Genomic DNA, 19,699 nt, shown 5'->3' with positions numbered 1-19,699 from the left:
GTGGGTGTAGCAAGCGGTCGACCAAGCGCTGGAATGTAGCTGGAGTCCCATGAAGTCCGAACGGCAGGACCGTAAACTGGAAGTGTCCTCCCAGTGTTGAGAAAGCCATCTTTTCCTTTGCAGTTGGTGTAAGGGGAACTTTCCAGTATCCCTTTGTCAAATCAAGCGTGGAGATGAACTGGGCAGTCACCAGGCATTCAATGAGTTCATCCAAGGGGCATCGGGTATGCATCCAGCTTCGAAGCCTCATTGACCTTCCGGAAGTCAATACAGAACCGATTACTACCATCTGGTTTAGGTACCAGTACAATAGGCGCGGACCAATCGCTATTGGACTCCTCTATTATCCCAAGTCGAAGCATTTCCTTCACCTCCTAGCTTCGGGAATCCGGTAGGGCCGTTGTTTAACTATAACTCCTGGGGTTGTAAAAATGTCGTGACAAGCTAGGTGAGTTCTTCCGGGCATAGTCGAAAAGACATCTTTATTCCAAGTCACCAGTTTATCTAGGTCCACTTTCTGCGTTGTGGAGAGTTGATCTCCATATGGGGCCATCTGGGGCCTGGAAGTTTGTGAAATGTCTGGACCAAAGTCTTCTTCTTGGACCAGACTGCAAGTCGGAGCAACCCACTTTTTCAGCAGATTCATGTGGAAGATCTGGACCTTCTTCTGTTTGTTCAGTTGGGCTATGTTATAATCCACTGGGCCCATCTTCTCCAGTACCTCATAAGGACCTTGTCAATGGGACAATAATTTACTTTCTGAAGATGGTAGTAACACTAGTATGTGGTCTCCCAGCTGGAAGACCTGTTGAACAGCAGACCGGTTATATTGCCGGGCTTGGGTAGCCTGGGCCTTTTCCAGGCATAGTCGGGCAGCCTCCCCTGCCCTCCACAGTTGATCCTGCATCTTGATCACATAGTCGGCCAAATTCTGTCCAGAGTTCGGTTCCTCCTCCCAGGTCTCTCGTACTACATCCAGGATTCCCCGTGGTCTTCTACCATACAATAATTTGAACGGGGAAAACCTGGTTGAACTTTGAGGGACTTCCCGAATGGCGAACAATATATAAGGCAAGAGTAAGTCCCAATTCTTGCCATCTTCCGCGATGAACTTCCTCAATATCTGCTTGAGAGTTTTGTTAAAGCGCTGCACGAGCCCATCGGTTTGTGGATGGTAAACTGATGTTCGCAGGGTTTTTACTTGTAATAATGCACAAGCTTGCTTCATCACTTTAGAGACAAACTAGGTCCCTTGGTCAGTTAATATCTCTTTGGATAACCCAACCAGGAAATCACCTCCACCAAGGCCGTGGCTATTGTTTGAGTCTTCATATTTTGTTTGGGTATAGGTTCTGGATACCACTATAAATATTACAGAACACGGCTGCAAGAGTATTAACTGGAAAAGGGAAGAGAGATCACATTACCGAAACACTAGCTGAGCTGCACTGGCTTCCCATTGAACAAAGAATTCAGTACAAGACACTGTGCACCATACACAAATTAATACACAATGAAAACGCAGACTGGCTGAACACAGCCCTTAGAGTACACATCCCCAATAGAAATCTAAGATCAGCCAACAAAGCTCTTCTGACTATTCCATCAGTCAAGACAGCAAGACTAACACAGGTAAGAGAGAGGGCACTGTCATTGGCAGGACCCATATTATGGAACTCCATGCCATTGGAATTAAGACTGCAAAGAGAAAACAAAACTTTCAGAAAAAATCTTAAAACTTGGCTATTCAACCAAGCCTTTCAAAAAGAGAAGGGAGAATAGAATAGAATCCAGGGAAATGCAAGGTTCAACCAGGTAAGTGCAAGGGACAAAACACCCACGCAAACAGAAATCACTAAGGGTGTATGTTTTTTGTTTTAATAGAATTCATCAGTAAAGGATAAGCTACTTATAGAATGAGTCCTCGACTCAAACTGCTATAGAATCGACCAGGACATGATAGTGTTCACACTCTTAACTAATTTTGATTAAAACTATGTTACCGAACATTATGGCACCTGTGTAAACTGATAGAGGTTAATAGCATTACTTTTTTGTGCCTTATTGTAAACTTTTGTGACGGTACCCACCTTAACGACGGTATAGAAAAAGATTTAAATAAATAAATACCTGGTCGCATAGTTGAGAATGACCAGGATATATTTGTTCCCGCGGCTAGACCTCTCTAAGGGGCCTACCAGGTCCATAGCGACCCTCTCAAAAGGTGTATCTATAATTGGCATGGGTACTAGGGGAGCTGCGCGTGCGTTGCTGCTAGTCTGGTCAGCTGACAGGTAGGGCAGGACTGACAATAGTCCTGAACGTGTCAATACAAGCCAGGCCAACAGAACTGGGCTAGAATCTTTTCTCGTCTCTTCTCTTCCCCTAGATGGCCCCCCAAGACATGACTGTGGGCTAGCTGTATAACTTGCTGATGATACTGTTGGAGGACCAAAAGCTGCTCAACTGTTTCGCCCTCCAAATTCCCCTTTGCTACTCTGTATACTTGATTTATCTTGAGTACAAAAAAAGGGGGGACTGGCTTTTGACCATCCACTTCTGAGACTAATTCCCCATCTATCATCTGTATACTCTCCCGGGCCCCTTTAATTGTCCCATCCTCTTGTTGGGCCCGCCTAAAATTCCCGGGATTTCCTTCGCCCGTCCAGTCTGAGGGAACCCCTATGGGGTGGGGAGTCCCCTCTAACTCCACGGCTGCCTTTAAACGTTGGTTATAATTATACTTTTCTAGTCTATATTGTCTACGAGGCTTGAGTGTCTTAGGATTATTAATAAATAAGTCCAGGTTTTCTAACGGAAAGACCACCGGAAATTAGCTCTCTTCCTCGCCGGAGTCATCTGGGCCCCTCATGAACCGGGTCCAGAGAGTCCCAAAGTCTGGATAATCTCGTCCCAGTATCACAGGATATAGTATCTAGGGGAGCACTCCCATTTCTATTTTAGCTTGTCTCACTGGAGTCTTCAACAGGACCTGGCTGGTCGGATATTGTCTCTGTTCTCCATGTATGCAAGCGAGGGACACTGTCTGTTCATAATCAATCTGTATTCTTTTGACAAGTTCCCTCCGAATGAGAGTTTTTACACTTCCCAAGTCTACTAGGGCCTGGGTCAGGTTGCCATCTAGCTCCATCGGAACCATGAAGGTTGCAAACCCCGAACAGGAAATGTCCACAAATGAGCAGGAGTGCAGGGCCACCAAATTAATGTCCATAGAGTAATCCTCCACTTGATAGCAATCACGAAGCAAAGTGCCCCCTTCTCTCCACAGTTGAAGCAGGTCCCTTTGGGTGTCACTGGTTCTGGGGGTTTACTCCTTCCGCCCTCAGGCCCTTCTAATGCGTTATTGGGGTCTTGGGGGGGTAGGGAGACTCTCCACTTCTTGGCCGATATAGCGGCTTAGGGTTCTGCCCCTCAATTCTCTCCTTCCCTTCTCTAGGCCCTTTATTCGGGAATTCTTTTCTGCTGGAGTGGACCTTAGGCCTATGTCTGAAGCATCCAAATAATGCTCTACTAGGGAAACTACATCCTTCAGGGTCACCGCTGTCTGTATCCACACCCATTCATGCCCTCAGGAGGGGAGAACGACCACAAACTGTTCCGCCATGACAGCCTCCTCCACTTCGGCTCCCATTTTATTAGCGGGTTCTAGCCACCGCCAGTACTGGTTCTTTAACTTCTGATCCAGAACTCGGGGTCTTTCTCCTGGTGTAAAGGTTAAGCCTCGGAAACTCTTCCGATAAGACTCCTTAGACAGTCCCAGTCTATCGAGTATGGCAGCCTTGACCTCCTGATAGTCTTGGGCTTGCTGGTTGTTAAGGACCTGGTATGCGGCCTGGGCCTCACCGGTTAAATGTGGGGCCACTCTCATGGCCCACTGGGACCTAGGCCAGGCCATGGCCTCCGCTATCCTCTCAAAGGTGACCAGGAATCTTCCGGGTCATCTTGGGGCCCCCATCTTTGTCACCCGGATTTCCAGTGTTGGTGGGGGTGGACTTTGTTCTGTGCCAGTGTCTAACCCAGTGACCCCTACCACTGGTGTCTTTCACAGTAATTGGGTGTTAAGCTGTGCTTGGGCTTCCAGGTGTAGCTGCAATCGTTCCTGTAGCTGCTGGTGCTGCGCATACTGAATCTGAGTGGCTGCCTGGAGCTGTTGCTGCCCCTCCACAAGGGCTTGCACTAACTGCTCCATTTTTCAGGGAGGTTCCTGCAAAGTCTATTCCGAGCTCCTGCCCCTTCAAGGCCAGAAACCTTTCCCCTTCTTTCAGGAAAATAACCAAAAAAAAAAAAAAGCCTGCTTCTCCAGCTCTGACTCACTTCTTTTGTTCCCTCACTCCGGCAGAGCTTCTCTCCTTAGCCAGTACAAATAAACAAATCAAACTTCCCCCCAAAAAAACAAAAAACCCCTGTGTGGCTGCCACTGCAGCCAGGCCCCCCAAAAAACATTTTTTTTTCTACTAGTGTGGGTCCCTGTCTGTGCAGGTGCTTAGAGCAGATAATCCCACTTCTTACACCATATGTGATGCCCTTGGAGCGGCCTAGGACTGGGGTAGGCTGGAGATCAGAACCAGGCTGGACGCTGGCTGCTTTTCACCAGTTTATTTACAGGTTTATATAACAGAACAGAAGAAAATGCCATGGCTGCTTACCTCAGCAGACTGATAAGCAAAAGGAAAAACTTCCAAAACAGACACAGCACTTAATTACAGCTTCCTTCTTCTTCCTGGGACCCCCCTACCTCAGGGAAATGCCCCCACCCAAAGATCCCCTTCCTGTCTGTCTTAAGGTGGACCGGGCCAGATAGCTGGAACCGGTCCCTTAAGGCAGTCTGAGGCTTTCTGTTATGTACTCTATCACACTCCCAAACCAAAACCGTACTAACTGCCAGGACTCGAAGAGTAAAAACCCTACCTAAGACAACACTGCAAATATTACACCAAATTCTAAAACACTAATACACCTTCTATTAGGAGAACAGAACAAGTCAGGCTGCTATAGATCCCTATAAAGAAACCACACACTAGCTCAGAACTTTCCAAACTGTGTGTCGGGACACGTTAGTGTGTCGCCTGCAGTGTGCAGGTGTGTCGCGCAAGCCTGGTCAACTCTGATGCGAGTTTGGGCTTTTTTTTTCTAGAGATTCACTTTTTTTTTTCAGTTTATGGGTTGCTTATTATTGGGTGATTTTTGCTGTCAATCGCGTTTTTTGGGGGGGGCTTGGTGGGTGGAACGAGCCCAGCCATCCTTGCATTGGCTGCTGCTGCCGATGAGGCCTGGCCATGAAGAGTACTGACTGCAAGCAGCAGTGTCTGGTGATCATGGAAGGGAGTGAAGCACTTAACTGGCAACAATCAAAAAGACGAGGTACATGTGTGGGGGCCAGACATGTGCTGGGGGGGAGAGAGGAAGAGATGAGTGAGTGGAGGGGCAAACGTGCTGGGGGGACAGACATGTGCTTGAGGGGGAGAGATATGAGTGTGGGGTACAGACATGTGCTGGGGGGGAGAGAAATGAGTGTGTGGGGGTCAGACATGTGCTTGAGGGGGAGAGATATGAGTGTGTGGGGTACAGACATGTGCTGGGGGGAGGAGAGAGATGAGTGTGTGTGGGACAGACAATTTGTTTTATTATTGTTTCTCATAAATTATAACAATAACATGAATCTTGGAATATATATTTTTAATATAAATTTAAGGTTTTCATGAGATAGGTTGTGTCGTGAAACATTTTATTTATGTATATATTTAAGGAAACATACATAAATTGTCGAAATATGTTTCGTTCGTTTAACCTTTAACCTCTGGTTTACTAGTAGACTGAATTACTGTGTCCCGAAATTATGTTTGTCTAAAAAGTGTGTCACCAACATGAAAAGTTTGGAAAGCTCTGCACTAGCTGAATACCTCATCTCAGTCCACATGCAGAATACAAACTGATCCTCACCAAATACATAATAAAGAGACCATAAAGTATAAATAGACACATGCAGACAAAAACTGAACTGGAATCTGCAACACGCCAGATTCTGTATGCAGTGCAAAAATGGAAAAACACAAACATTATTCTTAACAAAACATTGAAAAATAAAACCAAGAAATATGAAACATAATAGTGAAACCAAACTGATAAAAAGAATAAATATTTCAAAAGATTTGATGACTAGAATCTAATAATTAATAACTCATTTTAAAATTTGTAAAATTTAACCAAACACCAATAAAATATTTCAAAACAGCAAATATCCAATAATTAATACAAACAGGGGTAAAAAATGTTCCTAGCTCTCTATGCCTGAAAACATTTGATTCCAGACATCCCAAGATTGTTGTGGATTAGTGGGGGAGAGGGATGATGCACACTCTATTCTCTATCTCATATTCACAAACTCCCTGATACATACATATTCAGTCTCTCTCACTCATGTTCACTCATACACACTCCCTCTTTCTCTCACACTCACTTGTTCTCTTTCCCTCTCTCACATTCACTGGCTGTTGCTTCCTCCCTCACACATACTGTTGAGGTAATTTTCAAAGGAGTTACGCACGCAAATGTAACAAACTATCGTAGCAATTTTCAAAAGCCATTTACTTGAGTAAAGTGCATTTACCCAAGTAAATCTCAGTTTTAATCGAGTAAATGCTTTTTAAAATCAGGACCATAGGTTCTCTCATCCACCCTCACACACAGACACATAGGCTTTATCTCTTTCCCTCCCTCACACACATGCACACACACACACAGGCTCTCTCACACTCAGTGGCTGTCTCTTCTTCCCTCACGCACACACACAGAGGTGCTCTTACCCTCACTCATACACACGCACACAGACACACATACACAAATAGAGGCTCTTTTTCTTTCCCTCCTTCACGTACATGGGCTTCCTCACACTTACTGGCTCTCTTTCTTCCTCTCTCACACATACAAGCTCTCTCTTTCCCTCATTCATGCTCCCACAGAAACACACACAGGCTCTCATACATTCACTGGCTCTCTCTCCTTTCACACACACATAGGCTTTCTCACACTCCAGGTCTCTTTTTCATCGTGCCAACAGTCTTGCTGGGCCTTTACTCATTGCTCTGCAGGTGGGGGGAGGGGGAAGTGCCAGTGGCCGCACTAGGCTTCTTCCCAGCTCTGTACCAGCACCATCTCCCCTTCTCCCACCTCAGTGCAGCATCATACATTTTTTCCTACCAGCGGTTCACCCCCATCATCAGTGCAGCAGTACTCTCAGGCCTTCCTCCTCCGGCAATAGTTCAGCAGCAGCACTCCCACGCCTCCTTCCTCTATCAGCAGTATGCAGTTCTAGGCCTCCCTTCTCTGTTGGTGGTGGGCAGATCCGGGCCTCCCTCCTCCATTGGCGATGGGCAATTCTGGGCCTCCGTCCTCTGTGGTGAGGCAGCAGTAGCACTCCCAGGTTTCCTCCTTCATCAGCAGTAGGCAGTTACAGGCCTTCTTTCCTTATCCACGGTGATGGCACAGCAGCACTTCTAGGCCTCCCTCCTCCATTGTCAGCAGCAGCAATCTGGGTAGCAAGTTCTCAATCTTCCTTTGTTTACACACGGCTCCTGCTTGTGCAGCAGGCATTTCTGCACCTTCTTCTTATGTCATATGCTGGCCTGGGGGAGAAAGGGGAAAGAGAGAGAGAGAGAGACTAGGCCCAGGAGAAATCTTGCCAGCACAGGGCTTGAAAAGCTCTGGGCTAGGTTAGGAGATGCGAGTGCCAATGCCAATATAGCTGCTGCAGAGTTAAAATCTGGACAATTTCCAGACATTTCAGTCCTCCAACTGGCTTCCAGACACTGCCTTTAAATTCAGTAATATCCAGAAAAAATCCAGACAGTTGGCAACCCTAACTAATTCTGCTGCTGCTACTACCTGAAGAGCACTGCAGTTTGAGTACTTTTGACCCCAGCTGAAGGTTTTGTGATCTCCTTTGGGAAGCCTTGTTTTAGAGTTAATGTGTATTTATTTATTTATTTTTAGATTTTTATATACCGGTGTTCCTGTATGGAATACAGATCACATCGGTTTACATTGAAACAGAAACATACATTTTTTGCCAAGAGGCATTACAGAGAACAAGGATATGGAACTTGGAAAAGGGTAAATAGATTCAAAATTAACATTGTAATATAAGCATATAGGCTCAAACGACTCATTTAGCAGAATAAACAAAACAAAACAAAAACAAAAAAGCACATCAGAGTAGTTACATGAGACCTGCAGCAAGACTCTTACTAGCTGAGGTGGAAGTGTTTATGGTTCTGTAAAGGCTTGTTTAAAGAGCCAAGTTTTAAGTCTCTTTTTGAATGTAGAGTGGCAGATCTCTAGACGGATGTCTGGCGGGAGCGCGTTCCAGTGAATGGGGCCAGCAGAGGATATGATACGTTTCTGAAGCGAAGATTTTGTTGAAGGAACATGGAGAGTGCCTTTATATGCACCTCTGATGGGTCTAGATGAAGAGTGAAGATGAAGTTGGGTGCTTAAGTGAAGTGGGGCTATATTGTGAATTGATTTATGGATTACTGTGAGCACTTTAAAAAGAATCCTTTGCTTAATTGGAAGCCAATGGAGGATTTTGAGAATGGGGGTAATGTGATCTCTTTTATTCGTATTTGTAAGGACTCTAGCTGCAGAGTTTTGTAACAATTGGAGGGGTTTGAAGTATGAGATTGGGAGGCCGAAGAGAAGTGAATTGCAATAATCAATTTTTGATAGAATGATGGCTTGAAGAACCAACCGGAAATCGTTGAAATGAAGAAGAGGTTTCAACTTTCTCAGAACTTGAAGCTTATAGAAACAGTCTTTAGTGGTGGTACTTATAAATTTTTTAAGGTTAAGCTGATCATCTAGAATGACACCTAGGTCTCGAACTTGCGGTGAGTGATTTAATAAAGGAATGGATGTAGTGAGTGGGTTAGCTGGGTTTAGAAACATGTTGTTAGAATCTTGATTGATGATAAGGATCTCGGTTTTACTGTTGTTAAGAATAAGGTGAAGGCTAGCAAGAAGAAGATTGATTTGTTGCAAGCAATTGTTCCAATGACTAAGGGTTTTGTGAAGAGATTCTGTAATTGGGATGAGTATTTGGATGTCATCCGCGTAAAGATAATGGGTTAGATTTAGTTTAGAAAGTAGTCGACAGAGAGGTAAAAGGTAAATGTTGAAAAGGGTTGGGGAGAGTGAGGAACCTTGAGGGACCCCCTGGTTGGATGGGACCGGAAGAGATTCCTTGTTGTTTATTTTTACCTTAAATTGTCTGTTTGCCAGGAAGGACTTGAACCAGCTGAGAACTGTACCCTTGATGCCAATGTCTGCCAGACCTGTTAATAGAGATGAGTGATTGACAGTGTCAAATGCCGCGGAGAGATCTAAAAGTATCAAGAGATGAGGTTGTTTTTTGTCCATGTTAGATAGAATAGTGTCGGTAAGAGAGATAAGTAGGGATTCCGTACTCAATGATTTACGAAAGCCGTATTGTGAAGGTGCAAGAATAGAGTTTTCTTCCAGGTACTCGGATAGCTGTTTATTGACTATCTTTTCCATAAGTTTGGCGATCATTGGCAAATTGGCTATTGGGCGGAAGTTTGCTGGATCTGAGGTCGGTAAGTTCGGTTTTTTTAGTAGAGGCTTGAGAATAGCTAGTTTAAGTTGGTCAGGAACTAGACCTTGGGAAAGAGAACAATTGATGATATCTGCGATTGGCTTTGATATGGTATTCCTTATTGCGATGAGAAGGTTGGTTGGAATTGTGTCTAGAGGATGAGAGGACGGTTTCATTTTCTTGAGAATGTTTTCTATCTCAAGAGCTGATGTAGTCTCAAAAGATTCCAGAGACGTATTTAATTGAGGTGTGGTAGAGAGCAGGAGTGGGAGAGAAAAACTAGATGATGAGAAGGGGCCAATCAATTTATCAATTTTCTCCTTGAAATAATCAGCTAGTTCAGTGGCTTTGTTGAGTGCTAGATCATCAGGGATAATAGGAGGGGATGGTTTAGTGAGGGCTGAAACGTAGGAGAATAGTGCTTTTGAATCAAAAATGAAATGATGTATTTTTTTCGAGAAGAAATCTCTCTTTGTTCTAAGTATGGTGATCCTGTAGGTATTGAGGGAGGTTTTATATGTAGCTAAAGTAGTGGGAGAAGGGTTTTTCCTCCAAGAGTGTTCTTTATTTCTTAGCTCTTGTTTAAGCCGCTTCAGTTCTGGGGAGAACCAGGATTTCCTGTTGTCTAGCGAGGGTTGTACTACTTTAGTTATGGAAGGGCAAGTTATGTCTGCAATCTTTTTGGTGATGTTGCACCATGAAGTGGTGGCTGTAGTTGCATTGGAAAGATCGAGTTGAGATAATTCATTAGAGAGCTGATTGATGAGAAGGTCTGTAGAACAAGGTTTCCTGTATTGAATAGTGGTTTTTGGAAACGAAAGAGGAGGAAGTTCTGAAAGCTTGAGGGTCGTGTTGATGATATGATGATCCGTCCAAGGCACAAGTGAGCAAGAGATTGTAGATGGGAGCAGGATGCACTGATTGATGAAAATAAGGTCCAGAGTGTGACCTGCTTTGTGTGTAGGGTTATTTATAATTTGTGTGAATCCCATATAGCTGAGAGCAGATAGTAGGGTAATGCAGTTTGAGGATTGTGGTGAAGCATCAACATGTAAGTTGAAGTCTCCCAATAAAATGGCAGGTATGTCTGGGTTGAAATATTTGGCAGTGAATTCAATGACAGGTGAAGGGTCAGAGTCTAAAGTTCCTGGTGGAGCATAGATTAGGCCAATTTGTAAATGGTCAGATTTGAAGACAGAGAACTCTATTTTTAATGCAGTATATGAATGTTGTAATTTTATTCCTATGTATCTCATACATAGCACCTGAGTCAGTTGAAATTTTGCTTATGATGAATTACGTAAATGGAAAAAAATCCCATAAAATTCAGATTGTGTTATCCTATGGCATAACACATCTATTTGTGCCACTTCTGTAATAAATATTTGATTAAAAATATCTATTCTTTTTTGTGATGTGGTACTTTTTTTTCAAAAAGGGCTTCTCTTTTGCTATACCTGTTAGTGAATGTTTGTAAATAGGGTTTATAATACTTTGTACCTATGTCATATAAAAGACGTGGTTCTTAAGCTGGTCCTGAGGCAACCCCCAGTCAGTCTGGATAATCTTCATGAAATATGCATGAGAGAGATCTGCATGCATGGCCTCCATTACATGAAAATCTATTTCATGCATATTCATCGTGGATATCCTGAAAACCATATATCGTGCCATTTATGTGCATAAAATCTTTTGAAAATTCAGCCCAATGGAATGAATTTTCAAAAGAATTACGTGCGTAAAAGTAGCAGTTTTCAAAAGCCCTTTTATGCACATAAATCCTTTTGAAAATTACTGTCTAAGAGTTATTCCAGGACTGGCTTGAAAAACACTCATGAGTATTGAGACCCATGTTCCCCTGGGTTAGCTGCATATATATTTCTGGAGTGCTATAATTGTAATACAGTTTAGGATCCTATCTGGATGGAAGGCATAATATCAGTGCAAATTGTTAGCCTTACTGTTACTCTTTAAATATGACTGTGCAATCTTATTCTTGCAGGTCCAGAGCACTGCAGTGGGATTCATGAGTGTGTGTTCTGAAGTGAATATCCAGATGCTTCATGACTGCTTTGACCTGCGGCTTTTCCATGGACTTTGTAAACCACACCCTGATGATATCCTCAAACCAGAGGAGATTCAAAGTCCTGAGAAAGGTATAAATATAGTTGATGCAATTATTCAGCCTGTTGAATTACCTTCAGATTTTCTGCTGTATGCTCTGAGGGCCTGATTTGCTCCACAATTTTTTGGCTGCAAGTATGAATAGCAGGAGATATTCAGATTTTGCAGAGTTTAAACAGTTATAAAAATTAGATATTTGGAGGCTGATATTCAAAAAATGCTGTGCTCCTAGATTTATGGACCTATGTTAGGCTCCTAAATTAGACTTCCAGGCCGATACAGTACAGGGCGGAGAGCACTGTTAACCCGCGTTTGAACGCGCGTTTTTGACGCGCTAGCATGTGGAAAAAGCGCGTCCAAACCCCCCCCCCCCAAAACTAATAGCGCCCGCAACATGCAAATGCATGTTGATGGCCCTATTAGTTATTCCCACGCGATTCAGTAAGTAAAATGTGCAGCAAAGCCGCACATTTTACTTTCAGAAATTAGTGCCTACCCAAAGGTAGGCGTTAATTTCTGCCAGCACCGGGAAAGTGCTGTACAGAAACTGCTTTTCTGCCAGCACCGGGAAAGGGTGTACAGAAACTGCTTTTCTGTACACCCTCCGACTTAATATCATGGCGATATTAAGTCGGAGGTCCCAAAAGTAAAAAATAATTAAAAATAAAAAAATAAAAAATTTAAAATCGGCCCGCGGCTCGCGGGTTGAAAACCGAATGCTCAATTTTGCCAGCGTCCGGTTTCCGAACCCGTGGCTGTCAGCGGGTTTGAGAACAGACGCCGGCAAAATTGAGCGTCGGCTGTCAAACTCGCTGACAGCCGCCGTTCCTGTCAAAAAAGAGGTGCTAGGGACGCGCTAGTGTCCCTAGCACCTCTTTTTACCGCGGGCCCTCATTTAAATACTGAATTGCGCACACAGGAGAGTGGCCTGTGCATGCGCTGGGAGAGCGGGCACTCGCCCGCTGTCCCGCGACTTTTACTGAATCTGCCTGTTAGGGACCTAAGTTTTTAGCTGAAAATTTAGATATATTTAGGGTCCTAAAACTTAGGATTCTGCATTAATGCAGAATCCTCAACTCCACAAAAACAGAACTCATGATCATTTCTCCTCCCACCCCTCTACATGCTTCTCCCACCTCACCAATAACATCGACGCACATACAATTCTCCCACCAAGTCCGAGACCTAGGAGTCATTATTGACGACCAAATGACCCTCAAAAAATTTATCAGCGCAATCCTTAAAGAGTGTTTCTTCAAATTACATACACTCAAAAAATTGAAACCCTTACTTCACGCATCTGATTTCCGGACAGTTTTACAAGCCATGTTGTTTTCCAAAACAGATTATTGCAATTCACTCCTCCTAGGCCTACCTAAAAATGCCATCCGCCCCTTACAAATCCTGCAAAATACTGCAGCCCGCATCCTTACTAATACAAATGCAAAGGAACACATTACACCAGTTTTGAAGGATTTACACTGGCTCCCCTTTCAATCTCGCATACACTATAAGACACTAACACTTATCCATAAAGCCCTCCACAATCCTGAAATGAAATGGTTTAATAATACACTACAATTTCAAAATTCTATTAAACCCACCAGAAATCAATACCTTGCCACATTACAGACCCCCTCGCCCAAACTATATAACTATGCTTCTACCAAAGCGCGAGCGCTTTCTTTTGCTGGCCCTTTGTTATGGAATACCATGCCCCACCGAACTGCGCCTTGAGCCATCTCCCAAAACATTCAAGCAAAAACTCAAGACATGGTTATTCACACATGCTTATACTTGAAATAAATATGTCCTCCCCTCCTTTACCTGCCCTGCCTTTCTACCCAACACCCCCTGTCTATATACCATCTCTAACTTCCCCTATTTCTGCTCCTACTATAATGATCCTACCATATAATTGCTCCTAATCTAAGATTAGCACAATCGCTCCCCTCTTACCACTTCTAATTTAGAACTCCATCACCTTCTAACCCTCTCCCTTAGCTTTTACCTATTCCCCTTGAACCCTCATACTCTATAGTATTGTTTTAATTCAGCTCAGTTAAGTTACAACTAAATGATAGTTCTGTTTTTTTTTGTTTTTTTTTAAAGATTCTACTTGTTTTATGTTCAAATATTTATATACTTGCCTTTTTTAATTGTATAACGCTTATATAACTCTGTTAAATGTAAAACGCTCTGGCGTAAGTTCCTGTTCACTGTACACTGACGTGATATCTTTGATGAGCGGCGGTATATAAAAATTTATAAATAAATAAATAAATAAATTAATTAATGCTGCTATTCATTTACCTAGATTTAGGTTCCAAAGTTAAGTTCCTTTGTTTCCCCTCCCTAAATCCATCCATGTAGCCACCCAGAGGTCTATATTCAGACACAATCTGGATAGCAAAATTAGCTGGATAAACCTATGTGGCTAACTTTAGAGGCATATTCAATAGCGCAGCTGCACTATTGAATATAGCCGGCAGTCTTAAAGACCAGCTAACTTTAACTGGCTAGTTTTAGGACAGCTCTTTGGCCTAACCAGACTTAGCCAGCTCTGTTATCCAGCTAACTTTGAATATTGGAATGAACCAGTTCACATAGCTGGATAACTCAACTCCTTCCAGTTATGCCTTCAGAACGCCCCTAATTTAACTTATTAGCCGGCTAGAATTTAGCCAGATAAGTGCCCAAATATTAATTAGCTGGCTTTCTTCTGAGTTAACTGGCTAAATGCTTCTGAATATGGACCTATCAATTTTAGGACCCTAAATTTAGTTGCCTAGTGAAACTAGCTCTGGTAAATTTTCAAAAGGGCCAATTAAGGAGCCCAATTCCCAAAGTTAGGTCTCTAAACTCTATGAAAACTGAGCTCTTGGTTAGAAAAACAATTGGCAGACAGCTCTTAAGATTATTTGTCCTTGGTCGTAGGGGCCACCATAAACACATCAGGAGTAATTTTCATAAGGATATAAGCGCATAAATCCGCGGTCTACGTATGTAAATCATCTTTTGATAATTATCCAGGGATGGGGATGGGATTATGTAAGGAAGCACATGCATAACTCAGTGACACGTGTACTTTTCCCCTGCAATAATGGTAGGTGAGGTAGGGAAAACATTTATAGACATACTTTCATTTTCGAAAGTATGCACATAAACATGCATGCGGAAAATTATACCTGCTCATGAACAGGTGTAACTTTCTACACATATGTGTATGTACATACTGACACAACCCAGGAATTTTCAGAGTAGACCTAAGTCCATTTTGAAAATTTGGGCTCCAGTCTTGTTTGTACTTTGTACCTGCAGATTTTAGCAATACGTGGGCTGCTGAAAATTATCCTCTTCATTAACACCCTCAGTTCTGCCTACCTCCTAAGACTAAGTCACCAGATTGTAGACATGCCTTTTATACACACCCAGGTGCCTTCCAAGCTATAAATGTGGGTCACAGGGTGACCACCACTGCACAGCTGCAATCATGTCTATAGGAGCGTATTTGACAAATCAGTTTTCTTTCTGATTTTTATTATTATCTTCCTCTTGTTGCAACCCTCTCTTTTCTCTTCCTCTGTTTGAAAGAAATGTTTCATTTTCAAACCTTCCTGAGCATCCAGCCCAGTCAGAGCCTGCCTCAATCTTGTTCACTGCTCTTTAGGAGGTGATGAAGCAGGTACTGTCAAGTCAGTTTTGAAAAAGTCACTGAGCAACAAAGATAACTGGTTAATTTTAATTGGTTCTCTTCAGGAAAATTAGCTGAACCTACTTGCCTGCTATTTTTGCAACCAGAGTTGAGTGGATAAACTTAGTTGATTCACACCCCTGGTGCTACCCCTTTCCTGACTGGTTAAGATTGGCTGCCTTCTGAATTTGGGAAAGTACATTTTACTGGTCAGTGGGAGGGGTGAGGTACATTTGTAAAAGCAGAGTGTTTTGGAAGGGATGTTTGGACCAGTACTTCCTCCTTTCTCCTTTTTCTTCCAGCAAACATGGAACCAGTGCTGAGATCCTGGTGCCATGGGCCTTCATTCACAATTACTTGGGGATTTTCCCTCTATTATAGTAGACTGTTCCACTGTTCCTAGTCTGGTCATTGCAGCAATAGTCTTGAGGCTGGGTATCACTGTGACATTCCAGAGAGGTTTATAGGAGACTTAGCTATTTGACAATTTTAATAGAATTTAGGTCATACATGATCATTTATTTTACTAAAGGACTTGCAAGATAAGTGTGATCTATATTCTAGTCCATTTGTTATATCAGATATGGCTATATATTAAATGTATATGGTTATATATGTGCTCCTGGCTGTCACAAAATTAGTCTGATCTTTGGAGGCTAGAGTGGAAGACTTGGAGGAGCTGAGGCAGACAGTGGTATATAGATGAGACCTTCAGAAACATAGTAGCCAAGTCCCATCTACAGTCTGGCAGCCCTGATGCTGCCTTGGATCAAGGTGGTCTCCTGGTCTGAGATCATCACCCTGGTATAGCTGGAAGTGATCCTGTAGCAAGGACCTACTCTCCAGGTCCTCTCGCACTGAGGACAAGTCTCCCAGGGCTATTACCCAGAGGGGAAGGGTTAGATCGGCCATCATAATTGGCAATTCAATTATTAGAATTGTAGATAGCTGAGTGGCTAGTGGACATAAGGATTCCCTGGTAACTTGTCTCCTGTTGTGAAGGTGGCAGATCTCATGCGTCACCTAGATAGGATTTTAGACATTACTGGGGAGGAACCGGCTGTCATGGTACATGTGGGTACCAATGGCATAGGAGGGCATAAGAGTCCAACAGGATAAAGATCATAAAGAGACTAAATGTGCAGTAGAATCTTTATGGGTAGAAATCCCATGTATGTTGGGTAAGAGTATAGTGATAGGAGTGTACTACCATCCACCTGGCAAAAATGATGAGATGGACGATAAAATGCTAAGAGAAATCAGGGAAACTAACCAATTTGGCATTGCAGTAATAATGGGAGATTTCAGTTACCCCAGTATTGACTGGGTAAATGTAACATCAGGACATGCTAGAGAGGTAAAGTTCCTGGATGGAATGAATGGCTGGTTCATGGAGCAATTGGTTCAGGAACTGACAAGATTTTAGATCTTATTCTTAGTGGAATGCAGAATTTGATGAGGGAGGTAACGGTGGTGGGACCACTTGGCAATAGTGATCATAACATGATCAAATTTGAACTAATGACTGGAAGGAGGACAATATGTAAATATACAATATTCTAACACTAAACTTTCAGAAGGGAAACTTTGATAAAATAAGGAAAATAGAAAAAAATTGAAAGGTGCAGCTGCAAATGTTAAGAGTGTACAACAGGCGTGAACATTGTTTAAAAATACCATCATAAGAACATAAGATATGCCATACTGGGTCAGACCAAGGGTCCAACAAGCCCAGCATCCTGTTTCCAACAGTGGCCAATCCAAGTTACAAGTACCTGGCATGTACCCAAACATTAAATAGATCTCAAGCTACTATTCCTTACTGATTAATAGCAGTTTATGGATTTTTCCTCAAGCAACTTATCCAAACCTTTTTTAAACCCAGTTACACTAACTGCCGTAACCATATCCTCTGGCAATGAATTCCAGAGCTTAACTATGCGCTGGGTGAAAAAGAATTTTCTTCAATTCATTTTAAATGAGCTACTTGCTAACTTCATGGAGTGCCCCCTTGTCCTTTTATTATTATCTGAGAGAGTAAATAACTGATTTACATTAACCTGTTCAAGTAAACCTCTATCATATCCCCCCTCAGTTGTCTTTTCTCCAGACTGATCAGCACTAACCTCTTTAGCCTTTCCTCATAGGGGAGCTGTTCCATGCACCTTATCATTTTGGTCGCCCTTCTCTGCACTTTCTCCACAGCAACTATATCTTTTTTGAGATGTGGTGACCAGAATTGCACACAGTATTAAAAGTACAGTCTCACCATGGAGCAATACAGAGTCATTATGACATCTACTGTTTTATTTGTCATTCCCTAATAATTCCTAACATTCTGTTTGCTTTTTTGACCTCCATAGCACACTGAACCAACAATTTTAATGTATTATCCACTATGTTGTCTAGGTCTCTTTCCTGAGTGGCAACTCCTAAGATAGAACCTAACATTTATGTATTTATATTCTGCTTTTCAGCACTTCAAAGGGGATTACATGCAGGTACTGTAGTTATTTCTCTGTCCCCAGAGGACTCACAATCTAAGTTTCTACCAGAGGCAACAGAGAGTAAAGTGACTTGCCCAAGGTCACAATTAGCAGCAGTGGGATCTGAAGCCTGGAAGACTCCCTGGTTCGAAGCCTGCTGTTTTAATCACTAGGCTACTCCTCCACTAACATTGGGGTCGATGAAATATCGGGTGTTCTGCTTAGTGTGGCGGTAAGCATGTGGCTGGATGCACATTTTTTGAGCGCAAAGGGAACGCCAATGCAATATCTGGATTAGCGCGTCTATAATGTGTGCACAAAATCCGTGCATAGGGAATAGCACCAATGGCATGCAACTCTTATTTAAATGTGGCAATTATATGTTAGTACCTGATGCAGTAATGTGTGCCAAAATTTTTTAGGAACCTTTTAGTTTTGGTTCTGTTTAAAAAGAGACTATAGGGAAGACAGACACAGGCCTTCCAGAGAGCATGGACAGACAGAAAAACAGACTATCATAGGAAGGATAAAGACACAGGCCTTCCAGAGACCATGGACAGAGAGAGAAAGTCCTCTCAGAGTGCTTGGATAAAGAGAGAAAGGTCTCCCAGAGATGGACAGATAAAAAAACAGATTATAGGGAGGACAAAGTCACAGGCCTTCCAGAGAGCATGGACAGAGAGAGAAAGGCCTCCCAGAATTACAAAGGCTCCCCTGGAAGCAGGAAAAAGGCGGGCTTTAATGTCGCCAAAATCCGAACCTACGGCGTACAAGGATTAGGGGGTCCTTTAAGAAAAAGGCTTGTTTACAGACATCCTTTAACTAGTATTCTACCGACATACAAGGGCAGGGCGTTGCTAAAGCGATTTCCAGGGGCCGGAATGCAAGGACGTTCAAAAACCCTGGAACGCCAGACAGGGCACGTAAGTTAAGTGCCGCTGCGATTCAGCATCACGATAAGTGTTTTCTTATTCTCTTTTTTCTGTGGATACACTTCGCAGTGAATACATTGTGTGGATAAAAACAGATGAGAAATAAACTGTTAAAAAATTGAAGAAAATTGAAAGAAAAAAATGGAACCACCAAGGTTCATCTTCTTTAAAAAAAAAAACCTAATGTGACAAACCAGATGATTACAAACAATTCGTGGTGAGCAATTCATTTTATAATGGGTTACAAATCCCATACTCATTCAAGTGAATAGAATGAAACACGATACAGTGTAAGCATTTTGGCTCCCGAATGAGGGTTGTTGTCATAGGTGAAATAATATTAGCACTTTCGATAACGTGGTTTATCACTTATTAGATTTGTTATATCATTACCACGGTTTACATCCAGTTGTTAGAAATACATATGTAAAGCTGCAACATGGAGTTCCTTTCACACCTTTGCAGCTCATTATTGTTTGGACAAAGAAGAACGACAAGATTCAGCCTTTGGACAATCTGTCTTAAAGAACTTATTTCCAGTATAATACCAACTCCTTCTACATCCATCCTACTGTGATTTCAGGCTGCCTCATTTTTTCCAGCAGTACACCAGTTGTTGTGCTTGTGTTACATTTTTCTTTCAGTAGCAACCACTCTGATTGTTCCTGGTTTGATCATCAGGGCTGGCCCAGGCTGGGAAAAAGAGCAGCGTAGTTACTCTGTTCGCGGCTTTCGGCTGCTCAGGGAGCCAGAGGCTGCGTTGGGTTATGTTTTCCTCCTCTCCCGCTCACTGCGATCACATGGCTTCTGTTCCTCTGCAGCAGGCTCGACC

The 19,699-nt window shown here is 42.8% G+C and overlaps 1 protein-coding gene across 1 annotated transcript in view; it reads left to right on the top strand.

The window, feature by feature from the left end:
* Window positions 1-19,699, top strand: part of CFAP61 (cilia and flagella associated protein 61) — an 826,389-nt gene that overhangs the window by 123,968 nt on the left and 682,722 nt on the right. The window contains exon 8 of the mRNA XM_029593764.1: window positions 11,634-11,787. Coding sequence (XP_029449624.1) covers window positions 11,634-11,787 — 154 coding nt within the window. The remainder of the gene's footprint in view (window positions 1-11,633; window positions 11,788-19,699) is intronic.

Source organism: Rhinatrema bivittatum, chromosome 3 (genome assembly GCF_901001135.1).
Source record: "Rhinatrema bivittatum chromosome 3, aRhiBiv1.1, whole genome shotgun sequence".
NCBI lineage: Eukaryota > Metazoa > Chordata > Amphibia > Gymnophiona > Rhinatrematidae > Rhinatrema > Rhinatrema bivittatum.
Note: the sequence above shows the minus strand (reverse complement) of the source record. Positions and strands in the feature narration are given on the sequence as shown.